Source organism: Cebidichthys violaceus, unplaced genomic scaffold, assembly GCF_023349555.1.
Source record: "Cebidichthys violaceus isolate CVI_PGR_0920_01 unplaced genomic scaffold, fCebVio1.0.p SCAF_2, whole genome shotgun sequence".
Lineage (NCBI taxonomy): Eukaryota > Metazoa > Chordata > Actinopteri > Perciformes > Stichaeidae > Cebidichthys > Cebidichthys violaceus.
Genome location: NW_027176372.1, coordinates 13,005,545 through 13,020,703, shown reverse-complemented (window position 1 = coordinate 13,020,703; position 15,159 = coordinate 13,005,545). Strand labels below are relative to the sequence as shown.

The following is a 15,159-nucleotide window of genomic DNA, read 5'->3' as shown; positions in this document are numbered from 1 at the left end:
AATTGTGGTGGCCTTGGTTAGTTAGTTGCAACCCTAAAATGTCCGTACTAATGGCCACATACATGAACACATATTTATTTGTAAGGATAGATGAAGAGAATTCAATTACTTTTGGGAGACATTAGGTTTATACATTTGCTTTTCATTTTGGACTTAATTGGTATAATTATAACCTGAAGATGCCACATTGTAAAATTAAAGCTGTTTTATGTATTAGCTACCTCAAAGTAGCTAGAATAATTGGTATATGGGTAGATAACCAGTTGTGACATATATTATAAAACTACATATGTGTAAAAATATTTGCAAGTCAAGGTGCATTATCGGCCACTAGTGAATAAATCTTCAGTCAGACATAAGATGTAAAAAAGTGAACATATTCAACCGAGTACAAAAGTCAGGTTAGATTTATTAAATGTATAAAAACAACATTTCAACAAACATATGCAAAAATAGATATGATAGAGAAATATATTACTTTAGTTCAATAAATATGTCAGAATGCAGGCACAGAGGACTACGTGTCCCCATTTTAGTAGTTTTGGGGTTCTGTCCGTCTCAGCGCTGCAGTACAGAAACATGAGGTATTTAATGGTCCATTTCCCCAACGTGTCAGGATCGTCAAGGTTTCATGATGTCTTTGAAAGGCAGGTATTTGCATTTGAATTGTCAACCAATTCAACTCTCAATCTGAACATGAAGATTCCTGCCACATCTACACTGAAAAGAGGGGGATACATTCATTGTTCGTCACATGAAGGAGTAACTTCCACGCCATGTTGGGCAATGGGTTGACATGGCTTTCTTTAGCCAGTACAAAAAGCAAAATGGACATTTGAGAGGATAAGTCAACATTCCTGAGATTCCATTTAGTTCAAAAATGATTACGATTATCAAAAGCATTTACCTTCATGAAATCAAAATTTCAAATCGATCCGTTGAATAAAGAATATTCAGATACTTCAAACTTCCTCAACGGGAATAATCTCAACTACCCTTTCAGTCATTTCCCAAGTCATCTAGGATTAAAACTGGGGATGACTGTCACATTATGAGGCACAACATGTATACTGCCTGCTGGTAGTCTATTCTCCCTTTGAAATGATGAGGCCAACCTACAGAGATTTGGCCAGCAGGTCACAGAGTCAACTACTAGTTCCCATTCTGTCCAGTGATACCAGTATCACAATAAAACGGCTGATAATCAGGCCCGTGTTTTTGGCAGTGCTCTTAGCAGAGGCACTTGTGGAGTTGCAGTTCAAGTCCAAACAAAGTCTGTGCTCCCCACACTGTCCTCAGCAGCTGGGAGAGGTGGTGATGGGACTGTGGAGGAATGACAGCTGACCGGCTGAGGTGTGTACAGGGATCGACACTGGGAAATTGAAGACCGTGCTGTTGTTGCCGATTGCTGGACTGCCCGCCTCCGAGGAGCAGGTAGACGAGGCCAGGACCTGGGACTCGAACTGGAGGAGCTGACCCATGAAGCTGAAGTTGGGGGAGATGATGCTGCGGCGCTGCTTGACAAACTCGAAGGCCTCGTCCAGCTTCACGCGGTTGGTCCGCATGAGGTAGGCAAGGCAAATGGTGGCGGAGCGGGAGATGCCTGCTTGACAGTGCACAAACACACGACCTCCTTTATTTCTCACCGAGTCTGTGGGGGGGGGGGGGGGGGGGGAACAAGAGAAAGCAACATTAGTTCACTGTAAACATCTATCAGGTGATGAAATGCATTTACAAAGAATGGAAGTTTAAAGTCTGCCTGTCACAGGAAGGCAAAAACACAAAAGTCTTTGCAACACTTTCAGTTGCTATTTGAATTCAACAGCGCTCATTAAGACCCAGGAACACGGTCAGGAGGGGTGCAGGGTGTGAGCTTGTGGGGGGTTATTCCCAAAGGAGGCCGTCTGAATGGACAAAAGAGGGGAACAGACCCCTGCTGGGGGGTATTGATCTGGGAGGAAGGCCGACAGTGAGAGGGGAGAAATTGCCTTTTGTTCAGCCAGAACAAAGAGTGGTGTGGAGGGGAGCCATTGAAGCCCAGCCAGCCTCCCCACTACAAAACTAGTTTGGGGGCCGCGGCCTCGCAACCCATTCAAAGGGGGCATCCTGAGAGGTGCTGATGATGTAACCACCATTATGGCCCGTGCCGAGCCAGCTGGTCGGTTTTGGAGGGAACTTTTAAAAATTTAAATCCAGCAGCAAAGAGTGTTGTAAAGGAAGAGGGGGGGGGGGGGGGGGGGGGGGTTGTCGCTTGCCATCAATGGGCTCTGGTGGTGACAGCTGTGATAGGCGCTCACATTTGGCAGTTGAGGGAGCGTGAAGGGGGTAAAGATGATGGACGTACTCACCGATAAACTCGATTGCCTCGCTGAACCAGGAGCTGATGTCGGCTTTGTGGTTGTCCTCCACTGGGATGCTCTTGTAGACGAAGGAGTCCACAAAGTGGTTGGGACAGTTGGCCGAGACGTTGATCAGAGCGGTGATCCCCAACATGTCCAGCATGTCTTTTCTTGAAGCATGGTAAGCACTGCCAAGGTACAGGAAAGGCAAGATCTCCACTGGACCCCCCTACACAGAAAGAAAATAAACAAAGCAACCCCATTCAGTAAGCACCAAAACACTACAACAGGAAGTAAGACACAAACGTGTACTATTTAGTATATGTGGTGTGTATAAAATAAAGATACTGACCTGGTCATATAAAGGAGTATTGCATGGACTACAGCTTGGGTCTGCACTCTCAGGATGGCTGGAGCTCAGGGGCAAACTAAGCCCCTGTGGAGGGGAGGGTTTGGTACATGTCTCTGGATACTCTGTGGAAAATGTCTCAAAACCACCTGAGAAGGGGAGAAAAAAAATACATGTCTATCAGATCACAGCACCGAAGCACAGCCACGTTTAAATATGGGTCTCCAACAGGGTGACAACTGCTCATGGGTCTATTTTGGAACATTGTTTACTCCAGCACCAGCTGGTATGGTGACAGCTGTAATCCGCATTTGTTGCCCCGTTGTTAGGAAACAGTGAAACAATTGTGTGAGGCAGTAAGAGACCTTTTCTCTCTCTTACCTTTGAGAATAAAAACCCTGGCTCCACAGGGGTCGCGACACAGGGCCGTAACAGCGAGCATCAGCGTCCCGTCTTTCTTCGCCTGGCTTAAGTCCGAACTGCGGTCGTCGAGCAGCACGACCGACTGGTACTCCCCGGACAGGAGTCGGTTCCTAGTGTCCTCGTTGGGGACAATGTGCTCAAGTCCTAGACCTCCCCTGGCTCTCCGGCGCACTATGGTGCTGAAGCGCACGTTGGTTGAGCCCGATATGTGGGACGAGTTGAAGGACAGGAAGGAGCGGCAGTCCAGCACCAGGCAGCCCGGGACGTCGTCCTCCAACAAACAACGGAGGGACGCACAGTCGATGGTGGGGACCTCCATTATGACCATAGTAGGACGGCGGGATTTAAATAGTAAATCCAAATACATAAAGCTTGTACGGCAGTGAAACAGAAGTTTAGGTTATTCGCAACAAAAAAAGACTTTTCCCCAAAAGTATTATTTGAAGCGGCGAGTCCTTTGTTCCGATTAGTTTGTTCAGAGAAAACAAAACGCTTTTAACAAAGTTTTAAGACTATCGAAGCTAGTCCTTTCCTCTTGTTTGAGTGTATCCGGTAGTTTTTGGTTCTTCTTTAAAAGTTTAGTATATACAACTTTACAGTGAGCTGCTTCTGCCTCTCAGCGCTTTGAAGAGCGTTTATATACTGCTCGTGCTTGTGAATGAGAAGGCAATAACGTCAGGTGGACCGCCCCTCTTGGCTTCCTGTCAGCACTGCAGACGTCATTCCTCCCCCCTCCCTCTCCTCCCCTTGAGCGCAGTAGAGCAGGACGGGGCTCGTGCACATGCTGGACATTTTTTAACGTGCGCACAGCACGTACGCGGGGACGCGGTGTCAAGAAAGTTTTCAGTGGGAGACTGGAGTCTATTTTTGTTTTCGTTTTATATTTTATAACACGTGTAGAATTCACGAATCTTATGTTTCCAAATTACCAACCGTTTGCGTAAAATGTCCGTGGGTCAACAAATAAGAAATTTGCCAAATTTTCCATGATGTTAGTGTTTAATTAGATTTCTATTTTGCCTCTTCAGCTGAGGGTTGACAAATAACAAGATAATAAGTAAATATAGGCCACGGTGGCCATAAAAGTTTATTCTTTGTTTTTATTAGTCAGAGGTACATAGTGTTCAATGCCCCGAGAGCAAAGGCTAACCATAAAAGTTAATCACTGTATAGAAATCTGAAGTCCAGTAAATTTCCACATGCTGAGAAACAAAACACTGGTCTACCAGGAAGACAACAGCAGATGGAGATCTTTTGACCTGTCCCTTCTGTTTCATTTGTGACCTAATTCAAAAATGGGAGTTTTTGCCCACCAAAAAAGTGTATTTTTAAAAATCAAGCATGATTAGCTTACAATCACTGTGGGAAACCCTTTTTAATTCATTCATTCGTGTGGTTTTCTGACTCATGGGCAACACTGCAGTCTCATAATATGGAGGCAGCATGATCATTATTGACAGACAACAGGCGTCTAGAGACAAGAGGGGGTTTTGAAACTGCAAAGCAGAGTCATGTCGGCATTGTTTTGTTGTGAAATAAATGTTTACTAAGCAGACTTGAAGACGAGTAGTGTTGGGACATATCCTACTGTTCAAAATCCCATTGAGTTTCAGCTCAATTGAGATAGATAGATAAATAGATAGATAGATAGATAGATAGATAGATAGATAGATAGAGAGAGAGAGAGAGAGAGAGAGAGAGAGAGAGAGAGAGAGAGAGAGAGAGAGAGAGAGAGAGAGATAGATAGATAGATAGATAGATAGATAGATAGATAGATAGAGAGAGAGAGAGAGAGAGAGAGAGATAGATAGATAGATAGATAGATAGATAGATAGATAGATAGAGAGAGAGAGAGAGAGAGAGAGAGAGAGAGAGAGACAGAGAGAGAGAGAGAGAGAGAGAGAGAGAGAGAGAGAGAGAGAGAGATAGATAGATAGATAGATAGATAGATAGATAGATAGATAGAAAGGAAGAGGGGGAGGGGAGGCTTTAAAGACAAAAACTTAACCAATCACAACAAAGTGTAAAAACTCTCCAGCCGGTTTAACCTCACACTCCTGTGAGATGAGTCAACTGTTTGACACATGCTGGAATGTTACACACTATACAGTGGAGGCGGGTTAACCACGGCTCTGAAAACACTCTGTACCAAACATTTTGTCTTCAAATGCGTCTTCCCCTCAGTCACAGAGCAACAGCTTTACGTCCTGGAAGTTAGGAAAGAAATCAAACACCTGGTGAAGTTGTGAGCAATAACAGCTAGAAGGGGCCTGGTGAAGCAATTGTGTATTTCCATGAAGTAGAAAAGAGAAGACCATGTATGATTGAAACCAAAACATTAATTTTATGTTTTATAAGTGTTGACATTTATCCGCACATATGTCCTCTCAGAATACAAACTTGTCTGGGTGTGTCTGAGTGTGAATATTTAAATATAGCCTGAGTTATTGCTCTGTTTTGGATTTCCATAATTATGGACAGTAAACCAACCTTAGCTCTCTCTCACCCAGAAAGGGAAGTGAAACAGAGGACGACACAGAGGCATTTCCTGTGGTCCGACCTCGCTGTCACTTGCTGTCATCCCTGCCTGTTTACTGTCATTGTCACTACGGGCAACAACTGAGCCATCAGTGGGAAAACACAGGGCCTATCCTGTCTTCTAGTGTCTCGACCAACAAACAAGTATTTGAGACAAAAAATATTTAGTTTCATGTACAGTCTGTTTGAGAGTGGGGAGAACAAAAAAAAAAAAACATGGGAAAAACCTTAACTGATGGAGATGACATTTTTTCAACATCATCAAAGCATTCAGCCCTCTGTTTCTGGATTATGATGGGAACATAGTTCAAAAATACCTCTATCTCAGTTACATGTGATGACAACGGATAACCATAATGGGAACATTTAGTATTGCTGAAACTTTAAACCCATACACAAATTAACTTGTCAATCTTATAGTCAACTTACCAAGCACTACAAGTTCTACCCTGTACCTTTTTGCACTAACATGTAATATATGTTGATGAATAATTTGCAAGCTTTTCTGACAATGTTCTAAACAGTGTAGTTGGTGTGTTTGGTGCCAATGGAGGCATTAGAACTTCACCACAATAATTTTAATAAAAAAAAGGCAATTTTCTCACATGGTTTATGGACCGTTTTTTGTCTGCAAACTTAAAAAACGATCCAGAATGCACTGCAAACTTCAGGTTGGTAACACTTTACTTTAAGTAGTATAGTTAATACATCATTTATAATGCACTATAATATAGATGTAAGCAGATATAAGGTATAAGAAACGATATAATATAATATTTAAGTGGTAATTAATGTATGAATTACTCACAACTATATATTGTGGTTATATTACATTATATTGTCAATCCCCAGCAGCTACAGAGGTTTCACAGGAGGAGTTACTGTAACAGATACATTTATAAACGCTTAAACATTTATTTATTTTTTAACTACGCCTAAATCATACAGTATACTGTAAGTTACTATTTGGTGCATATTTATTATGTTGGTTATATACATTTTAAAAGATATGTCTTTTTATAATATTCTAGGATGCCTTTTGAATATCTGGCCAAGGAATTACCGCACACATTATTTTAATGTAGATAAAGAAAATATTTAAGCATATACTATACTGTATTACAGGCTACAGTTACCCACCCTACAATGTATTGATTGTCCAGGTGCTGCAGATAGAAAGTGACTGGCTAAATCTGGTTCGAAACATCTCTTCTCTCTATGATATTAATGTGTTGTGTACTTGGTCCCGAAAAAATAATGTAATAAAACGGAGAAAAAAAAGCTCAGAATTGTTTTGTATTATTGTAAGTGCTTCCATTATGATTTTTTTAAATACTAGAAAGTTTTCAAAGGACGTTTATTAACACAAGCCTTAAAAACCTGATAAAAACGTCGCAGCCGGAAGTAGAATCAGAAACAAACCGGAAGTAGCTTTCAGCCAATCAGCTTTTGCAAAGCGTACTAAGCTGACGTCAGCCCGGTACCGATGAACAACCGGTAGCGTTGAAGAGAGCTCTGTGTTAGCCCGTTGTGTGTAGCTTTGTCCGCTAATCCCCCTGTCAAACGTGCTAGCATCATGCCTTTCGATGTTAGGAGGTGAGTACGGAGCTTCCGTTCATTTTGGGTGAGGTATGAAGGGATCATTGGCGGTGTTTTCACAGTCTGTGAATTAAGGGCTGGCAAACGCATCGTCCACTAATGAGCGGGTCAAAGTTGTAACAGTGGTGTTTAACATGTGGCATGAATGGGCCACATTGTCGCTTGGGTGCAGAGTTTGTGTTGAGTCCGTAGAGTGATGTTCAGGTACGCTCACAAGAGTTTTTTTTATGTGAGGGTTCCTGGCTGCGCATGTGCAGACGTCCTCTCTATCCCTGATGCGTCCTAATGTTTGTAACACGTGAAACTGCGTACAGTAGCCTCAGGGCATAGTGACGGTCACATTGTTTTACGAAACAAACGTGATGGTCTGAGCTAGTGTTCTTCACAAATCAATGCCCTATAATCATCACAATACACAGAAAAGTGTAAAGGCATTCAGATTCATTAGCTACCAATAAACAGTCCAAAACACACAATACACATCCAGCAATACACCTGACTAACAGAACGATTCCACTAACCTATAGATACTGTTGGATATCAGACACAGAGCCAGTAGTCACACCTTCAGGTCTGTTGGAACAGTCAATAGAGCACTCCCCTATCAAAATATAGGACAGGCTGTGGTGACTTCCTAATTTGGGCAGTGATACTGTCCTGACTGGTAATCTGTCAAACTCTTGTGGTCGCAGCCACATATCCTGACATTTGAGTAGAAAGTAAGAACTTTAAAGTAGTTGGGCTGCAACCAAGAATTTATAATTTCACTCGTTTTAAAGTAACAATTCTGAACATCTTCTTATTCCAGTTTCTCCAATGTGAGGCGTTGCTGCTTTTCTGTGTTTTGTATAACTGTACATCTAACATTTTGGGGCGTTTGGGCTGTGGGTCGGACATAAGAAGCTTGTTTGTAAATGTCACATTGAACACGGGGGTCAGTCGCAGCCCTGGATAGCACACTGGAGACGTCTGTCACAGTTGCTTTCGTCTTTCAGACCACAGCTGTGTTGAATTTACCAACATACAGGATCTGGCGTAACTTTTGTTTGCACTGCAGCAGTAGATGACCCATGTGTGAGGGTTGTGTGAGAGCGGGTGTGTCACGGGGGTTATCAAGTGGTCATGTCCCGTTCAGAGGGTTCTCTCACTCGATTGTACAAAAACCTGCTTTGCAACAGTTGGAAATAGTTTGATTGACCAACTAACTAGTTGAAACACACAGGGGTTAGTCACCAGTGTGAGAGTGTAGCAACATAGATTACTGTAGATTACACCCATGAGCTAGGCAGCGTGTATTCCCAGAATGCTTTGCTGTATTTGACTGCTAAATATGTTAACCAACACCAGAAGTTGATTGACTATGAAAGTGCTACAACTGGTTTTATTACTTTTCTGATTGTCAACAAATCGCGTGGAAAGACCAGCATTGTGTTAATTTTGTCTGTCGTTACTCTATGATCGCTGTCTGTGGCTCTCACAAATATGTTTTTATTGTTAAAGAAGGCTTAATCATTTTCTAAAACAGCTGGGTATTGTAGTTTTTAAGAAAACATTACTTAAACTGGTGTTAATAATGCATTTGTTTCGGACTATTTTCAGCTGCGGATTAATACACGTTAGGTGTTCTAGGGCGTGTTTAGGCAGCATAATTGCTTTGGTTGCTTGTTAGTTGGATCGGTAATTGTTCGTTTTGGACTCTTCACAGAATTTATTGATGGAAATAGAGAAATATAGAATATCGTCGTCTTTATCCTTTCAAATGTGCTTAAATATTTGTTTGAAACAGAGTGACTGCATTCCCATCCACAAACCAACCATCGTAGGAAGAGTTGTCTTAAAATGCTTTCTTTATACACTTCTTGTTGATGTGTTATTACTAAACACATATTAGACTGGATGTGAATGTTCTGAAATGCCTTTTTTTCATGATACAGTACCTCAAATGGTAATAACACTGGAATAACTTATAGCTGAATGTATTGGCTTTCTGTGCTGCTCTTGACTGTTTTCTCAGCAGTAATATAGACAAAGATCAGCCTCTATTGATAAAGATAGAATGACATCAGCTCCTCTGAGTGAATAACTGAAAGGCTTTTATCCCCAAGTTTAATTGACCCTCCGATTATGTCATTTATTGACACACGCAGGGTTTGGTTTTGCACTAACCTGATGATGTAATGTGTTTGCTTCTAAAATAAGTAGACCATGGTGACTTCAGTAAGGATGCTCAGTGTCAATAGATGTCTTTTAATCTTGGCCGTGATGAGTGACTGTTTGCTGTTTTGATACTTGACGCACACTTCCAACAGGTGATTGAATAGAAAACCTACGTAAAAGAGAGGCGTAGGCGCATGTGCTGCTTATTGCTCGTGATGCGAGGTGATCAAAAGTGAGAAGAAGAACATTCATCATAAACATCCGTTATGTGGCTTTTGCTCAGCAATACATAAAAGAGGATGAACTTCTGACTCACCGTGACTCATTGGCGAGGTACGTTCTATTTAGCCCTTTCTTGAAAGGGGCCGTGTGGTGTCAACAGAGAGATGCTGGTACACCATGTCCTCACTAATAACACGTGAGCCCTTCTTACAGACGACTGAGCAGTGGGAAGCGACGGAGGGAGGTGTGTTGACTGTAATTCAGGAAATTACAAACCTCAGCAACGGACCGAGAGCTGAGTGAGAAATTAGGATTCATGAATACAAAGTGTTCTGAACAGAGAAGATTAAGTGAAACTGAGTTCTCCTCCAACCTGGAAATAAGTGAGCCAGAGTGTGATATGTTACATTAACTATTTAATTATATTAAGTATTTAAGTATGATGCATTTCAATCAGGACATTTTAAATTATTATTATGCTTTAAAGAAATACTGAATGTATTTCTTCACAAAACAATTTCATTTTTTAACATTTTTTATTTCAACTCATGCATTTCAAATGATGCATTGTGATTTTAAATGCTGCCTTATCATATATAAGTTTAATTGAACGAAGGTATATTAATGTCATATATTGAAAAACAGCTGGTGTGATATAAATTCCGCTTTACTGGCGTTGTTATATATTTTATTTAAATTAAATGTGTAAAAACTACATTATCGTCTAGTTGTTTTTTATAATTGTTTCGCTATAGATGAAATTAGTTCATTTTATTGATTGTTTTATTCTGAAGTCAATGATCTTTTTCTCGTTTTGGTCATGTTCCCTTCACCAGTAGTCTGACTTCTCTGCCTCCAGTCTGTAGACGTCTTCATTGTCTCTCGAGATCAGTCCTACACTGTGCTGTCGTCTGTGTATTTCAGAATCCTGATGGAATCGATGGACAGACCTCCGTGTTAGGGTCGACTGTATCATCTGGTGATAGTGCTGCGATGCCATAACATTATTTTAGCCCTAACCTCCGGCCCTTAACCTAAAGTGTAATTCAGACCGTGTGTCCAGATATAACAGATATAACAAGACTGCCGGAGGACAGATGTACAGTAACATCCATCTGATACTTCTTTTTAAAGTTCACATGCGTAGCATCAGTTTCCATCTTGCGTCGCAAGTGACCAGACAAGTGAGATTTTGTTTCCTCGCTCGTATTCGAATTTAGCAGCGGGAAAACTTTGACTGCTAAAAATAGGTGTTTGTATGATCCTACAGCAAGAAGTGAGGATCCTCAAAAGTGTTGGCAAGGTGTGTGCAAAAATGTACATGATTTTAAACGTACACATACATAGATGGCTGTGTTTGTGTGTGATATGATACAACCAGGATCTATTTATGTGACATTAGTTGTTTTGGTTTGGTATAATGTCGCATAAGGTGAGCATGCAATCCTTGAATTGAAGTCAGAAATATGGAAATCAACAGAACTAGAAGACTTTCAAGGTTTTCACATGACGATGGTGTACATGTGGCTGGGTGGAGAGGACGGGAGGAAAAAGAGTTATCCTAGACGTTATGATGATCCTGATACAGAGACGAAGGGGAGCTGGCGGAGGTGTTTCGGATCCAGGGGGTCCTTGAGCGGTAGACGAAAACAAAAGAAGTGAAAGCTGAGGCAAAACAAGAGAAGCAGCGGGATCTGGGCGGGACAGGAAGCCGTCCCTCCCACTTCTCCCCCGTCCTGCTATGCATCAGCTGTGATTATTTCACCGACCGCTCTCGGTGGAAGGAACGAGAACAGATGCGAGTGTTTTGGGACGGAGATGAGGAAGGGGAGTGAGCGTGAGAGTGGAGAAGAGGGAGCGGGGGGGGGGGGGGGGGGGGGGGGGGGGGGTTGGTCAGTGATGAAGTTTGGGGTCGAAAATGTTTCACTGCCCAAAAAGGACATGCGCGAGAACTCATGAACCTGAATAGTTTTGGTGTTGAGTTGCAGGTATTTTTTTTCCCCCACTTTCTCAGCTTTTTCAAATAGGCAACAGCAATATTTCATAAGAGAGTGGATTGTGTGAGGTTGCGATGATCCTCCTCCGCTTCTGATTCACACACACAGTCTGAAAAGTCAAAGCAAGTTGAAAATGTAATTGTACAGCAACTTCCAGAAGAGAAAACTATATCATTTAAAGTTGTTACTGTGTGTGTGTGTGTGTGTGTGTGTGTGTGTGTGTGTGTGTGTGTGTGTGTGTGTGTGTGTGTGTGTGTGTGTGTGTGTGTGTGTGTGTGTGTGTGTGTGCTTTGTGTGTGTGTGTGTGTGTGGGCTTTGTGTGTGTGTGTGTGTGTGGGCTTTGTGTTTTCCTTTGTATACGTTGGTTGAGCGTCATAGACCTTTGTTGAGGTCAGGTCAGAATTACAGAGCACATATTCAAACGAAGAGGTGTTACTCTGTAAAGTGTGTGTGTTTGTGTTGAGGCCGGGTGTCTGGACCTGTTGTGTATAGTGGCGGTGGTCCAGAGCTAACATTCCACCACTCTTTCGTAATATCGCGCAGCCTTATGGGTACAGAGTGTTCTTCTTTTCTCAGCACGTAGTGTTTACATTTTATTTTCTCACTCCCCTTTCCCTTTCTTCCTTTCTCTCCTCAGATTCGATATCTACAGGAAAGTGCCAAAAGATCTCACCCAGCCCACATACACTGGAGCTTTCAGTAAGTAGTCCTTCACCCACAGCAGGCCCAGATTATGAGCTTTTTGTGGGAGTTTTTATTTTGTTAAGTTTTAGTTGCCCACTTGTCCACATATGTATGTTGGGTTAATCATGTAAAATGTATATCACTAAGTTTGGTGCAATGAAGTTCTGTCCCCCATTCAGTCACACAGTTAAACTACACACACTTGATTGATCCCACTCTCATGTCTGTACTTAAAATATGAAACTACTGCCAGTTGACGGTGGGTTTAGCTTAGCACAATGACTGAAAACGGAGGGAAACAGCTAGCCTCGTTCTGTGTGAAGGTAACGTAATCCTCCAACAGCTTGTAACAAATTTACACAAAACCAAACAACAAAGTTTTATTGTTTTTGCACCTCCATTTATGCGCGTATTAAACAAATGAGATGTAATGTGATAAGTAGTGAGCATTAGTGCTGGTGGTCTGATTTAGTTTGGGCAGAGACAATCTAGCTGTTTCCAGTTTTTGTGCCAAGCTTAGCTAAGTAGCTGTTGGTTCCAGCTTCATATTAAGACCACAGCGTGTTGTTTTGACACGTCTGCCACTACGATTGCTGTTTAGCATACTATGTAGTTTTAGGGAGGTGACTGAATTGAAAACTGGGGAGAAGTTGACAGCTGTAGTTCAAGTACCTGCCTGTCCCGGCGCAGAGGTGTGTCCTGAGCACAGGGAGTTCCTGTTACAGCACAAACTAGTATGGTATGAATGTTAATGGCCATCGCCTCAGGCACCTGAGGAGAAGAAGAAGAACCGGTGACTGAATCCAGTCATGTGATTTCCTGCTTGTCATCAATATGTAATTGTGTCATCACGGAGTTGTATAGATTATACACTTCATTGAAGACAAAAAAAAACCTAATGACACACCTTTTGGCTCCACTTAGTCATCTACTAGTATTGGTTATTTATTGGTCAGCTGATGAACAGAATGACGATCCCCAAAAGCAAACTGATGACATCACGGTTAAGCAGTGCTGTCACTGGACAGTGGACAGTTTGAAACGGATTACAAACACCTTCCTGGATGACAGGGAAGAGAATGGGTTTGCTAAAGATATACACACGCGTTTTTTTTTTTTGTCGCCCACGAGGAAATGGATGGAAGTTCTTCCTGTGCACAATCAACACCCTTCCTGTCTCCATCCACTGTCTAGGGGTGAGGGCATCGGGTTGATTTGGATATTAGACTGTTATTGCTTCACCCTCAGCAGGTCGACTCACATTATGGCTTGTGTGGTTCTGAGGCCACCAGAAACGGACTCCCCTCTACACAAAAGGCCAAATATTTGACCCCTGTCTGCTTTTGTTATTCTGTTTTAGGGCCACATTCCTTTAGAGTAAAATTTGGACGGTACTTACTTTGAACAACAAAGTGTGTGTGTGTGGGTGTGGGTGAGGGTGAATATGAGCCTTGGGCAGTGCAACAATCTGGAACAGTCTGATTCATGATGTTACTGTGTCCGATTCTTTGTGTCACAAGCTCTCTGTTGGAATTAAGCAACTTTTTGAGCCCATTTCATCACATGGTGTGAGCGAGCCCTGGGAAGGATGAGCTTGAGTTAAAATCAAGACCCTTCATGTGAGGTCTTTGTAAATCGTTCGGCTTGTCATTATTTCCATTGTGGAGCTGTTTCAAACAGTAGCAGCCCATTACGGGAAGAATTAGTCTTCTTATGAACCTGAATTGGTGATCTGTGTGTCATAGCGACACTCCCTATTGTTTGTTGGTTAAACGCTAGCTTATGTAAAGCCTCCGCCAGCCGCAGGTTGGGGCCCTGCCAACCACACGATCATGTGACTGTGAGATCCTAGGAGACAGTTGCCACGTAAACACGCCTCACCTGCTGAGAGAGAGCTTTTCTGACCGAGGCTCTCGTCATACCGGATAGACCACAGTTGCGCAGACACAGATCAGTTCCTTCCATATTTATCTTAGCGAACACATGACGACGTTTTATGTGACCTGATTAGTTTGACACATGAAATGAAACGGGCAGCCTGAGCTTCTCCTTTTTAAGGAGAAGTTCAGGCTTTATTTAGGCTCGGACTGAACAAAAATACTTATTATTCAAGGTTAATGTTCCTAATTTGGTTTCTGTTTAGCTCTTAGTCTTCTTTTTAGGAGCCATTTTTGGTCTGGGGGATTGTCAGTGTGTGGGGTTGTCTAAAGGAAACCAAAAAAAGAGCTGTTTGTAGGATCTGCGTAGCATGAGCTCACCTCTTTTAGAGCCGATATGCTGTAATGGCTGCCTGTTACGCGAGTATTTAATGTATAATTAGTGAAGGAGGGTCTTTTAAAAACCTGTGTAATGACAGGCTGAACACTGCCAGTAAAACTGCTATTTAGGGACATTTTTTATGGCCGCTGTGATTTCATTAATGTGAATATCTTAGGTCAGCCATTCCCAAAGGCTGGAACAACCCGGCCCATTTGGTTTGCATCACCCCTTGAAATGCCGGTGTAACTTGATGCCATGCGTAAGATCAGCAGTGAGTTAAGTGTTTAAACTAGGTGTCCATTCTAACTTTCCTCCTCTCTGCCCACAGTTTCCATCCTCTGCTGTGTCTTCATCCTCTTCCTGTTCCTGTCTGAGCTGACGGGCTTCATAGCCACAGAAATGTAGGTATCGCTGCATCGAATCTCAGAATTAGTGTCCGTCTCGTAATGTCCTGCGGCTGAAACACAAGCGTCAAGAGGACAGTTTGTTTGTTGCCACGCGGACTCAGGATCTGCTGAAATATATACAAGACGGGAGTTAATGATGAATGTCGATGCCCTCATTATGATGTGTTCTGCTCAGCCCGTGTTTG

At 42.4% G+C, this 15,159-nt stretch overlaps 1 protein-coding gene and 1 long non-coding RNA gene across 2 annotated transcripts; one reads left to right on the top strand and one right to left on the bottom strand.

Moving 5' to 3' along the window:
- Positions 1–389: 389 nt before the first annotated feature.
- On the bottom strand, positions 390–3,719 carry dusp1 (dual specificity phosphatase 1). The gene is made up of 4 exons (XM_068714512.1): positions 3,070–3,719; positions 2,692–2,837; positions 2,349–2,568; positions 390–1,651 (listed from the first exon to the last, which is right to left on the bottom strand). Exons 1-4 carry the CDS (start codon positions 3,476–3,478, stop codon positions 1,296–1,298), a joined length of 1,131 nt encoding a protein of 376 aa, XP_068570613.1. The 5' UTR covers positions 3,479–3,719; the 3' UTR covers positions 390–1,295.
- A 3,402-nt stretch (positions 3,720–7,121) lies between these two features.
- Positions 7,122–14,968, top strand: LOC137876032 (uncharacterized). Its single transcript, XR_011103412.1, has 3 exons — positions 7,122–7,245; positions 12,262–12,323; positions 14,896–14,968. It is a non-coding gene; the product is annotated as an uncharacterized lncRNA (long non-coding RNA).
- The last annotated feature ends 191 nt before the right edge of the window (positions 14,969–15,159 follow it).